The sequence below is a fragment of the Zingiber officinale genome, chromosome 8A (assembly GCF_018446385.1).
Source record: "Zingiber officinale cultivar Zhangliang chromosome 8A, Zo_v1.1, whole genome shotgun sequence".
Classification (NCBI taxonomy): domain Eukaryota; kingdom Viridiplantae; phylum Streptophyta; class Magnoliopsida; order Zingiberales; family Zingiberaceae; genus Zingiber; species Zingiber officinale.
In genome coordinates, this window is record NC_056000.1 from 61,877,518 (window position 1) to 61,891,249 (window position 13,732).

Consider the following 13,732-nt stretch of genomic DNA (forward strand, 5'->3'; position numbering starts at 1 on the left):
ATTTACTAATCTATTCAAATTTTGATACACATTATTGCTCATGAAGTTTCTTAGTGAACAAAGAATTCTACTTTTCTAAATCTGGTTTATCTTATATTAAATATATTGACATATTTTTATAAAATATTATTTATCAAGCAGCAGAAAATAATTTGACGGTAAAAATCTCTTTTCTTTTTTAAAGATGAATGTAAGGAGGCCTTGTCTGAGAATTTTTCATCAGTAAGGGGCTGGTTTGAATATATTGTATGAGTTGTCCAATCATAATGAATGACACTATGTAACATTAATGTAGATTAATTACTTTTAAAAACTTTAAATAAATTTACTAAATATTAAATCTGATTGGACCGCTTAAGAAGATTTTAATTTTATCGATTTGAGCTACTTATTTTTAGAAAATAATTAACACATTCCCTTATATTCTTCATCTTTTCCCCATAAAATATCATGTGGATTTATATGCATGCGTTTTTAAAATTTTAAAAATATGTTATTCTCAATTTATAACATCAAAATAGGACATCAATACATTCGGAAGATTTTAAAATTAATTTTTAATTTTATTTTAAAATAATTTAAAAAATTTCAAATTCATCAATTAATTTTAATCAAAATTAACTATTAAAATTTTTTGAATCATTTCAAACTAAAATCAATATACTTCTAAAAATTTTCATGGATAATATAAATTGAAATCATTAAGACACTGATACTTATTAATAATACCATTAATGGATTTCTTGGATTTTTTAAAAAAAAATATTAAATTTTCAAATTTTCAAATGATATAGATTTATGAGCCAATTTTATAATTTCTAATCACTTTGAATCAAAATTTATATACTCCTAAATTTTTTTCTAATATATTTATGTCCTTGAATCTGAATTGATAATATAAATTTAATTAAAATAATGAATTTTTAAAATCTTATAAAGATCTGACAAAATTTATTATAAACTCATTATCAAGGCTATGATATTAATATTCACTAATCAACCTTACATTTGTAGGACTTTCCTAGTGTGAAAAATATTAAATTTTTTAAATGGTATATAGATTTAAAATTTAGAAAGGTTTACGCAGAGACTTGGAGATGCACGTTACGCAAATTCACATGATTATATCGTAAAAAAGAAGGAAAGATATAATGAGCATGTACTACTTGTTTTAATAATTATGATAATTAGGTATATGAACTGAAACCTACTTAAACGGTTCAGTAAAATGTTGAATTTAATTTGATGCAACACATCATGTATATCTGTCCCCTTTGAGATGGGGAGAGCGAGTGTTTACCTAGAGGGAGAACATATACTTTTCCAGGAGAAAAAAAATAAGTTCCTAATTGTTCTTTCACACTATTATAGTGTTTTTGAAGGACACCATTCTTTTAGGTGATCCAAAACCTCTATGGATAAATATTCATCCCAACGATTCAATGGAAGCGTTTTATATTTTTTCTAGTTTATTTTCCTACTTGGAATTTATATTCTTTGTGTATCATAAATACCACATAATAATCATCCATAAAGGTCGTGAATGATTTAAAACCTTCTTATGTAAAATTGGATGATGAGTCGTCTTGCTAAACAAACAAAATTATAAATCAATTCAACTAACCATCTTGCTAAGTAAACAAATGAACACTAAATTCTCATTTTTATAGCAAAAGTCTATTTAAATCATACACTATATATATATACCAAGTTAGCCATTGGGCACCAAACATCTCCTGCATTCCCTCCGAGTAAACGGAATCTCAAGGCAATAAAAAAAAGTAAAGACACATCACCAAATCTATTTAGATGTTGCTACTATAGGCACATGCAAAGAAATCATTATCCAAGCACATGTATTGCCAAGTAACATGTTGGCAAAAGAAATTCAGTTTAATCTCCAACTCAATCATCAAGATATCTTACAACTTAGGACTATTCATTCAGAGTCTTCATTTTAAAAGGAAAAGGAAACTTAAAATTAAAAAATAAATAAAATATAAAAAATCAACATTGCATCAGCATAAAACCACATGTTCAATTATTTCTGATGAACTATACAAACATCGTGTAGTGCTGTTGACAGAGTCAGAACTAATGCCTAATTCTATAAACAGATAAAATGGCACATTGTTTTTGCGGATGAATCAGCCAAAATTTGATGGATAAAATATTTATTTCTGATTCCACAGCAACCAATTTTTTGATTTAACAGTTTGTGTGACACAGTGAATTCAGAAATATCAAAATAGAGCAAGAATCTAGAACAAATCAACTTTGCAAGGCAAATGCATGAATCATGTTTCTTTCAACAGTTACGAGATGCTCAAGTTATCTAAAATCCAAATGCATTATCAGAAGTTTTGCCACACCAGGAAGAAGCCACGAGCAAGCAATAAGTTCGAATTAAGTGGCCACATCGACAATTGTCCCCCTTACTCATTGCTGATTGAGTCAAGCAATTTTTCAGTATCGGCACTTACGACCACATTCTCCATCTTCAAACGTCGCCGAATACCTGGGCTCTTAATTCCAGCATTCACGTATGTTCTTATGAGGCTTTCAAACACTTCCGGTCCTAGGTCCTTTTGTACCTTCTGTAGAAGCTCAATGAATTCCTCAGCAGCCGAAACATCCTTCATTTTCTCAAAGTACGCCATTATGGCAGTAATGACCTCACTAGGAGGAACCCAAATTCTACCTAGGCTTCTACCCTTCTTAATTGCACGGTCAGCGCACCAGTGTGCCATTTTTATGTTCTCATTCTTAAGATGGTAATTCATAAAGATCTCCCATGTTTTAGGATTGAGTCTTCCACCACGCTCCTTTGCATGTTTCTTGAAATCGTTGGCTTTATCCAGCATTCCTTCATCGATATAAGCTTTTATCAATACGTTAGCAATTCGGATATCATATGATGTGTGCTTGTTATCCCATTCTTTGAAACATTCCTCAGCACCAGATAGATCCTTCAGATTGACCAGCGCCTGGATCATATTCAGATAGCTCATGTTTACCATCTTCGGGCGTGCCACCTTCAGCGCTCGCCATACTCGATGCACTTCCACTAGGTTGCCCGTGCGGCCATACAAAGTGATGAGGAATTGATAGGCAACAGCATCATGAGTCGTGTTCATCTTTTCTAGCTCCTTCAGAGCATCCTCTGCTTTCTGAAACATGCCAGCATCTACATAAATTGAAGCGAGATTACTGTAAGTTGTCCAATCAGCCTCAACTCGCCCATCTCTCTTCATCTCTTCTATGACCCGCTCAACCTCAGGGATATCTTTCATGGCAGCAAAAGACCGCATCCAGATATTGTAAGTGAAACAATCTGGCGTTACATCATTGGCTTTCATCTCTTGAATGATGCTCGAAATCTTTCCTTGCTGGTCAGTTTTAGAGTACAGGGTCATCAAGCTGTTATAGGCCATGGGGCTTGAAGCAAACCCCAATTCCTTCATTTTGTCCATGAGGGCTTCTGCCTTCTCAGATAGTAGTTCTTTGCAGTAGCAGTTGAGGAGTGCACCATATGTGAGATGATTTTTAGAGTCATCTGGAAGATTGACAAAGTACTCTTCGGCTGAAGAAATTCCTCTCGCCTTAGCAGCAAGATCGAGATGAATTGCTTGATCACTCACTGTCAAATTCATTCCTCTTTTAGACATGACCTCTGATAGCTGAAATGGTATCAAAGGGGTCAGCAAGTTCTTGTTATGAGAGGAGAAAAATATAGTAAATCCACAAACACAAAGAGATGTTGATGCTTGTTTAGCCTTACCAGTTACTACTACGGCAATTTTGTGTGTATTGAATAAGTTAATGTGTTAAGTTGCATATCAGATTTAGCAAGCTGGTAGTATCTGTGGCCGAATTCTAAAGCGTAATCTGTGAATTATAACATGCTTTTGGCAAGCATATCAGTCTTAGTGTAACATATAGCAGACATTGATGACCTGAAAACATGAATTGTCAACTCTCTAGATTCATTTAGCATACAAAAAAGGCATGCTTACGACCTAAACATGCAATCAGGTTAGCCATTGGTTCATACTTTGACATCATTCATCTATCATCATTTTCATTGATTTCAAAAGTAATCTCCGAGTAACCACATGAGTTCATTGAGCAAACAAATAGATGAGTGTTAACTTCAAGCAGGATTTATAACTGTAAGACTAACGAAACAAGCACACCCTCTAATTTAGAACATTTGAAAAATCAAAATCTGATATGAATTGGAACTTCATCCTCTTCAGCTTCTTCTAAACGCAAAGCAAACAACAGAAGGTTCATAGATAAAAGCAATTTAGAATCTCATTGGAAAAAAGGCCAAATGAATTACTGAAATTTCACAAGCTGACTAAATTCACCCAATTGAAACCTTGGACCTGTAAGTAATGGGAATCAGGGTATTATCCTGATCTTTGTGATTCAGATCGTGAATGTAAGCAGGTCACAAATCAATGATATGACACAATGCCTACATCAAGTGACCTCCAATGGTGTCAAGCATATCAAAGTCCTACTTTTAGGAAGAGTGCCATCAAGTCCATGTCTAAATTATGTTGTATTTGGTTTGTAACTGCTAGTAACTGATTCCTTTTTTCAATATATACTAGATAAGTCTTCATTGGCTCCTTGCTGAGTTACTTGAGTAATCAAGAGAAATCTCTGAGATTTATAGCACTGGAATGGACTTTCAAAACCAACCAGGCAATTCACTGAATTCGAAATGATATCTGACCAGCTCAGGAACAACAAAGTGAGTTGGATTGGCCAAAAGGTTTGCAACGGAGTTCACAGATTATATCGAGCACGCCAATAGGCAGGAACTGAGAGTATTTCTAAAACAATTTCCATGAACAATCAAGCAAGATTTTTCCTTTATTTCGTCCTAGGAAAAATTTCTATCCAAGAGAAAGAGAGAGAGGTTACATAGGTACCCTGAGGGCGTGGCGGAACAGCTTGTGATCACGCAGCCTGCGGATGGCTTCGCCAACCTCCCATTTGTGGACGCGCTTGTGGCTCTTGAGGAACTCCTCGAGCTTCTTCCGCACGGTCATGGGGTAGTCGCCCTCTCGGAAGAGGCGCCTGTAGAGCGCCTCCTCTAAAAACTTGCTCGATCGCTTTGCTAACTCCCTCGTCTTCGGCGCCAACGCCGTCATCGCCTCCACTCCTCTGTCTCCGCCGCCGAGGGTTTCAGAGTTTTTGTGGTCGAGTCGTTTGTTTGTAGCTCTGGAGATTTGGGCCGACAGCCCAATTAAAAGCCAACCCACATAATTCATTAAATATTTCGGTATTAAAATTTTCTATTTCTTTAAAGTCATATATTTTTATTTTTTTTTCCAGAAGAAAAATACACTCATCTGGTATTTAAATTAATCTATAAAATAATTTAGACTTAATTAATTAAAAGGATTAGTAAGGTGGCAAACCATATATTAATATGATAGGAATGGATAGGTATGTTAATTTTTTTGTTGGATCATGTAAAATTTGATTTAGTTTTATATTGTCTTTCTATTTTTTATTATTATTTATCATTCAAATTTTGATAGAAAACTAAGGGTGCGTTTAGTACGCGCGTTTTTCATTTTCATTTTCTGGAAAACGTGCATTTTCTAGAAAACAGAAAACGATTTTTTGTCATTCTTTGTTTTTCTAGAAAACGCTAATTATTTTTTTAGAAAACAAGCATGAAAAACGCAAACCAAACATCATTTTTCAGAAAATACACATTTTCCAGAAAATGAAAATGAAAAACGCGCATACCAAACACACCCTTAGTGTTTTTTACTGAAAAAGTAAAATAAAGATAAAATAGTTTTTTCTCTTTATGTTTTTTTGAATATCATGTAAATATGAAATGACAAACTCATATTCTTTGATAATAATATCTAAAAATAAGCAATCAAGATAAAGTAAAAAAAACACACACACACATAAATTTACATTAAAAAACCACGGCACAGGAGAAAAAATATACTATATCTAAATTCGCACTAAAAAAACAACTATCATCATTTTCTTTCTCAAATTAGTTGTCGATAATTCTTCTTTGAAAAATGAAGTAAATTCCACCAAATAGTTTATCAATTTGTGAACTAATTGGCCAAAAAAAGGCATTATGAACTCTTTCATAGGTTGCCAAACAGTATGTAAGTAATGTATTTGTTGGATAATTTAATAGAGATATTAGGAAAATTTTAGTTGAATTAAAATTATACAAAATCAATTTCAATGTATCTATCGAGATAATTTGAACAGATAATCTCAAGCTACTAACAGGTTGATTTGGTCGTCCCTCTGATGGTCCACTCATAATGGGAAGCAAAGTGCCGAGTTTGAGTTGGGAAATCATCCAATTGTTGATTAGCAACTTGTCTAAATCGATGAATCAAGTCGAGAAAGAGCTTCGAGTGTCGAATTAGCAAAATGCTCTAGAGGACAACCCGAATGCTCTCTTGGATGCAAAGTGCTAATGAGTGGATGTTGACTGCTTATGAGAGGATGTCAAGTCAGGATGAAAAAGGACTTCTAGAAATAAGGTCTTTAAGGACACACATAAATGCCCTTATAGTATACTTTTAGTGATACTAAAGCTATAATGACATCATCGAAAAATTTATTAAAATGCAGTGTTAGCTTAGGTCCTCTGCTATTCCTAACATTTGTATAATGTTATTATAAAACATATATGCTAACTTCAAAAGTGTCGTAATTCTAGAGATATACTGATAATCGAAAATGCAAAAAAAGATAATTTATAAGGTTATTTTAAAATAAAAGATAATTTATATGGTCATTTTACAATGTTACATTAACTAATATATAATGTTACTATTAAATGTCAGTTATAACCCTGTATAAAGATATTAAAAATTGTCACTAATATTTATTCAAAATATATAATCTTAATCCAAAATTTACACATCATCACAATTCACCCATCACATAGAATAGAAAAAATTTACATCCAATTCATCCATCACATCATCATCATTCATCACAATTTATCACATCCATCACATGCCATTAAATTTTTATCGATCTAATAATTATTTGAGTCAAATTTATAAATGTAACACTAATGTAAAAGTATTAATTCCAAAACTAGCTAAATATTAATAAAATGTACTCAAAACATTAAGTTCAAACAGACAGAGTCTTTAAAAAAAACTCAACTAATTTGCTATGAATAATTTTCAATCATCATATTATAATCAAAGTCCAGACACTTGCCATCTACAATTACAATGCATTTATTTGTATAAGCAAAATAAACAATGAAAATATAAAATTAATAAAAATAATTTAAAACATTGAATATCATATCAAACGAAAAACAAATTCTATATGCACTAATAGTAGTCTTCATTCACTGTCAACTGCAAATACATTTCATAATATTTAAGATTTTAATAACATGATAAATATAGAAACTTAATAACATTTCACTAAAAAATTAAAATCATACCATGAAAAGATAAAACTATCATTTCTCCAAGTATATCGTCTAGATAATAAGTCCAAACTACCATATTTGCTTTTCTAGTCAAATGGTGGTAGAGGATTGACAAGCTCATAGAAATCCTTGAGATATGTTTCTAGGCAAGGATTACAATATATAGGTTAAAATTTTTAAACAACAAAATACATAAGGCAAACAATTGCATGTTTAGCTGTTAATGTAAATGTTAGTATCACAATATGGTAAAAGCACATTGCTAGACTGAAAGAACTATAAATGCAAGTTATTATTTGTAGTTGTTGCCTCAAAAAAGCTATATTCAATTTTCCATTTTACCAAAATGATTTTCTTTGGTATAACAACAAATGTAATTTTGCAAATGATGTCATTAAAAAGTTGACAACTTACAAGATTCTGCCAATAATGACGATGTTCAGTGCACTTTTCCTTCCTCCACGCAACAAGGTCGAGCTTCTCCTTGGTCAAGGGGCGTGAGAAATTTTATGAGTATATATTATCTCTATTATTAGTTTGGATCCCTGTCCTCATTTTTCTTTGTCTTTATGTCTGATTGTCGATTGAACGGATCAGATTAAATCTCAAAACATCATGACATCTTTAAAATATGTATAATATCCTCGTGATATATAAAACATCTTGAAATTTTTGCTAGCACTCGGCAAGCTCGCCGCGTCCAGAGCAGTCGACCCGGAATAATGCGATCACGGAATCCACAATCAGAAGCCTAAAGGACTCTTCGAACATCTTGGCGACGAGGCCGAGGAGCAAATTGTACTGGTACTCGTAAGTATAGACACGCGCGCATACGATATTATCAAGAAGGCCCCAGCATCCATCCCAAACCTCTCTGCAATCGGCACGATCCGATCTGGACGAAAAGTTCCCTCGGTGTCGATATATGCGATCTTCCCATTGCCTCCGTGCATGTGGATCGGTAGCTGCGTTGATACGCAGAGCATGTGCGCCAATTGCGTCTTCCCTGATCAGAATTCTCCAAATGCCTCAGTGATTCAGAGCGTCTCAATTCCACCGCCAAGGAGTTCATCCAAAGCTTGGCTTCTCATGGTAATTCGAATCACCGCCTTTCTCCTGAGAAGCAGATCGCTTCCGGTTACATGCCCAATGTTCACGAGCTTCTCAGCAGCCTCGTAAATCTTATCCACCTTGGTTTCGAATAGTCCCTTGATTCCCGTTAAGTTCTTTTTCGTGTGCATCGTTAGACCATTGCAAGTGTAGATCCCTGAATCCTGGAGCTTCTTAATGTCACCCTCGTTAATCCCTTGCAAAATCAATTTGTAGATCGATTCGAAGATCTCTTCTTCATCTTCATCTTCCTGGTCCACCAGCAGCAGTTGGCCATGCTCCTCGATCATCTTCGCTTTTCCAGAGTGGAAACCAAATGCAAGAGAGGAGAGACGAAGGAGACGTTTTGAAAACATTTTCTTAGTTTAAAATGTCATTATAAATATTTTTTAATGACACTTATTAAAAATAATTATTTTTAAAAATAAAATATCATATTAGAGCACCTATAATAACAAAATTTATAAATGTCATTACAACTTAATTCAACCCATTTATTTTCACCAAATAAAATATCATATAAGAGCACTTATCATAACACAATTTATAAATGTCATTACTACTTAATTCAACCAATTTATTTTCACCAACCTATAGTTGGTCGAGTGAGACGTCGAATAAGTCAAGGTTGATCGAATACTTGACAATCAATCAATATGTTAAGTTGGTTGAGTAAAAAGTCAAATAGGTCAAGGTTAATTGGATATTTGACATGATATAAAAAGTCCAAGTGGATTACGGTCGATCAGATATTTGGTGGTCGGAAGTCTAACATGGAGTTAACATGAGATAAAAATTTCAAGTGGACCACGGTTTACCAGATACTTGATGATAGAAAGCCCAATAGAACAAGAGAAAAGTCTAATTGAGTTATAGTCGATCAGATATTTAGCAGTCAAAAGTCCAACAAAAAGTTCGCATGAGGTATGAAGTCCTGACACATCAATGTTGATCAGATGCTAAGCAATGAGAAAGTCCTGACAGGTCAAAGTTGACCGGATACTAGGCAACAATGAAGTTCTGGCAAGTCAATGTTTATCGGATGTTAGACAACAGAAGTCTTGACATGTCAAGATTGACAGGATATCAGGCAAAGGAAGTTCTAGTAGGTTGAGATTGTTGGTTGCTACTCAGAATACCGTTCTAGTTCCTCTGTACAAAAATTTGTACAAGCATAGAACTATCCTAGCTACCCATGTGTTCTAGTGAAGTTAAATTTGGATTGCAAACGATGCTTAACATTATTAATCCAAATTGTCCTCATAAGTTAAACTTGGATTGGAAACGATATTTAACATTTTTACTCCAAGTTTAACCGATGTGATCTTCCTAAGTTAAATCATATTACAGAAGTTAATTAAATATCTATTTCAAAGATTGACTTCCAGGTTAAACATGGCGAGACACTAGACCTTCTTGGTTATGAGATCATCCACCACTTCCTAGACAAAGTCTTTCAAAGAAAATGGATATTTAACTTCTTACAGTAAACTAGGTTTAACTATAGAGACCTTAATAGAAGCACAATATCGAAACATGAAATCGAAACACAAAATCGATAACATAAAATTGATAGCATCTTGTGTTTGGTTTTTCAAGATCTATACAAAGAACATGAACTAGTTATGATGCAGAAACAAATAACTAGTTATACCTTCTTTTGTAGCTTAAGACCTCTTGATCTTCTGTTGTATTCCTCTTCTTCTCTTGGACATTGTGTGGGCAACGATCTACCAAGATCGAATCCACCCAAACCACTTCTTCTCCTCCAAGACTTTTGAGCCACCAAGGGATGCCAAAATAAGAAACTCCTTCTCTTCTTCTTCTTCTCCTCCAAGTAGTCTGGCCACTAAGAGATCTCCAATGCTTGATGTCGCCGACCCTTATGTTTCCTTTCCTCCAAGCAAGCCGCCGGCCCTCAAAGAAGGAAAACAAAGGGAGAAGGGAAGGGAAGAGAAGCCGACCACCGAAGGAATAGAAGAGGAGAAAGCCTAGGTTACATTGTATGAAGGCACCCTTTACCTCTCTTTTATAATCATTGGTCATGGCAAACAAAGAAAGTTTTAAACATATTAAACATAATTAAACTTCCTTATTTGTGGCCTCCCTTTAAAAGAAATTTTTAATAACAATTAAAATCTCACTCTTTTAAATTTCCTATTGTACATGGCAATAAAGGAAAGTTTTAAAATTAATCTCTCTCTTTTAAAACATGTAGACAACTACAAAAAAGGAAAGATTAATTAAACTTTGTTAGGACCAAAAGTAGCTAGAGAGGGGGGGTGAATAGCTCGTCGCGTTCGCTCGGTGCTTGGCGTTGCTTGTTTCTTCAAGAATATGCAGCGGAAAATACAGAAACAAATACAACCACGCTAACACGGTTGGTTTACTTGGTATCCACCTCACAAGAGGTGACTAATCCAAGGATCCACACCAACACACACACCCTCCACTAAATAAAACTCTCCTTTATGGTAACTACCAGGGCGGAGAAGCCCTACAAGACTCAATACAAGAAGAGAGGGAAAGGATACAAGAAATACAAGCTTACAAACTTACAATGAGTATAAACCCTAACCCTAGCTTCTCTTCTTGGCTTTGATCCGCCTCTTGACTTGGAAAACTTCCAAGATCCTTCAAGAACTGGCGATCTGAGCTTTGTGAGTGCTGTGGAGGAGCTGGCGAGAAATCTGGAGTGAATCGGAGAAGGGATTGTCGCAGCCATCACACGCCTGCAGCTATAAACGACGCCAACGGTCGGATCCCGATCGATTCGAATATTCCCAATCGATCGGGGAGACTTTGGATCGATCCACGGATCGATCCAGAGCGCCTCTGTGCTCTGTAAAAACGCCTGGATCGATCCACGGATCGATCCAGCGCTTATCGCGCGAAGCAGACGCGTCCCAATCGATCCACTGATCGATTGGGACCTCTGGATCGATCCACGGATCGATCCAGAGGCTCTCTGTTCGCTGGGACAGGTCTGGATCGATCCAGAGCCTGGATCGATCCACTGATCGATCCAGCACTTGATTTTTGTCCAAAACCAAGTCCCAAACCTCCCAAACCAACATCCGGTCAACCTTGACCTGTTGGTATGTCATGCCTAGCATCTAGTCACTCCCTTGACCTGCTAGGACTCCCTTACCAAGTGTCCGGTCAATCCCTTTGACCCACTTGGACTTTTCTCTGTGCCAAGTATCCGGTCAATCCCTTTGACCTACTTGGACTTTTCTTTCATGCCAAGTATCTAGTCAATCCTTTGACCTACTTGGACTTCCCAACACCAGATGTCCAATCATCCTTGATCCATCTGGATTTTCCCTTGCCTGGCTTCACTCACCAGGACTTTCACCTAGCTTCACTCACTAGGGTTTTCCATCTGCCTAGCTTCACTCACTAGGACTTTCACCTGGCTTCACTCACCAGGATTTCCATCTGCCTAGCTTCACTCACTAGGACTTTCACCTAGCTTCACTCACTAGGGTTTTCCATCTGCCTAGCTTCACTCACTAGGACTTCCTTCTGGCTTCACTCACGGGACTTTCCTGCCCGGCTTCACTTACGGGACTTTCCTTCTGCTTGGCTTCACAGGACTTTCCTTCTGGCTTCACTCACGGGACTTTCATACTGCCTAGCTTCACTCACTAGGTCTTTCATTTTGCCTAACATCCCAGTTAGGACTTCCCAGTCAAGTATCCGGTCAACCTTGACCTACTTGACTCTTCTTCAATCAATATCTTATTGTCAAACATCTAAACCCAAACCAAGACTCAGCTTGGTTACCCAGGTCAACCTTGACCTGAGGGATATTGCACCAACAATCTCCCCCTTTTTGATGTTTGACAATACCACAATAACACTTACAATCCCATATGTAAGTTAGGCTAATCCCATAGCCTCCTTCTTCATGCCACTAGGTAATGAAAGCATAAATTAAGCTCTTCATTCTCCCCCTAAGAGGGCAAACTCCCTCTAGGTAATGAAAGCCTAACTTACTCCCTTTCATGAGTCCTTTCATTCTCCCCCTATGACCTTCCCATAGGTAATGAAGGCCTAAGCTTAACCATACATTCTCCCCCTATTGGCACACATCAACCCATCGTTGGACACACATCAACCTATGCTCCAATTCTGGGCACACTTCAACAAATCCATTTGTTGAAGACTCTCCCCCGAAGAGTTGCTCATCGTTGTTCACAACATCACTCGTTGTGATCAACACGATAAAGAAGGTCTCATACCCTTCATTTATCCTTAACTTCTCCCTCAATGTAGACAAATACCCAACCTTGAGCATTATCTAACCACTTGAGTTCACACTTGAAATAATGAGGATATCCACTCCCCATTTCAAGTTCAAAAGCTCATACATGAGCATTTTCTTTAAAGAAGGTTAACCACCTTCCAAGGTTCATGAAAAGTAATTTTTCATGTCTTTAAAGAGTCCCTCCCCCTAAAGACATGGTGGTAACTTCTGTCATTGCACCAACAATGACTTGGAATTCCTAAACTTTTAGGAAACCCAAATTTTAGAAGTTTTGAGGTTTAAATGTTCAATATTTGAAACAACCTCAACCTAAACTTCTACTTAGTCTTCGTTAACCAATCCATCCTTGTTTTCAACATGAAAACACCCTTTGTATGTATACAAATATATTTAAGGGGTTTGGAATGGTTACCTAGACTCAAAGAGGTTCAAAGATGCTGAAATCAAGCCTTCCCAGCCAAAATCAGCAACTTGGATCGATTGGAGTTGGGTTCCAATCGATTGAACCTTTCTGAATCGATCCACTGATCGATTCAGACTACCTGGATCGATCGGCTGATCGATCCAGCGAGCTTCTGCTCGCGGGAGACTTGCCTTCTGAATCGATCCACGGATCGATTCGGGCACTCCAATCGATCCATGGATCGATCGGAGCTCTGATAGTTGCTGAAATTCCATTTCAGTCAACTTCAGAAACCCCTAGAAAATTCTACAAAAATCCAAAAATCATGAAATTTCGTGTAGACATTATTTAGGGCATATACTATCAAAGAAAAATAGTTTTCTATGAAAATACATCATATTTTCAAAGATTGACACAAACTTGAAAACTTGCAAAACTTTAGTGTTTTTCTTCAAGTTTGTGTCTAACTATTCAATGG

At 36.0% G+C, this 13,732-nt stretch overlaps 1 protein-coding gene and 1 pseudogene across 2 annotated transcripts; both read right to left on the reverse strand.

The window, feature by feature from the left end:
- Nucleotides 1-2,173: 2,173 nt before the first annotated feature.
- On the reverse strand, nucleotides 2,174-5,227 carry LOC122009255 (pentatricopeptide repeat-containing protein At1g60770-like). 2 transcript variants are annotated; one of them, XM_042565346.1, is made up of 2 exons: nucleotides 4,947-5,227; nucleotides 2,174-3,680 (listed from the first exon to the last, which is right to left on the reverse strand). In XM_042565346.1, exons 1-2 carry the CDS (start codon nucleotides 5,166-5,168, stop codon nucleotides 2,436-2,438), a joined length of 1,467 nt encoding a protein of 488 aa, XP_042421280.1. In that variant the 5' UTR covers nucleotides 5,169-5,227; the 3' UTR covers nucleotides 2,174-2,435. The 2 variants fall into 2 exon arrangements, with proteins under 2 accessions (XP_042421280.1, XP_042421281.1); XM_042565347.1 differs by having other exon boundaries at nucleotides 4,939-5,069.
- A 2,916-nt stretch (nucleotides 5,228-8,143) lies between these two features.
- On the reverse strand, nucleotides 8,144-12,241 carry LOC122010899 (annotated as a pseudogene).
- Between the last annotated feature and the right edge of the window lie 1,491 nt (nucleotides 12,242-13,732).

What these genes read in the sequence shown, in the direction of transcription:
- LOC122009255 (XM_042565346.1), bottom strand. Translation starts at nt 5,168, where the DNA reads ATGACGGCGTTGGCGCCGAAGACGAGGGAGTTAGCAAAGCGATCGAGC. An exon ending in TGTTCCGCCACGCCCTCAGG is followed by an intron (nt 3,681 to 4,946) that starts GTACCTATGTAA and finishes ATACCATTTCAG; the next exon opens with CTATCAGAGGTCATGTCTAA.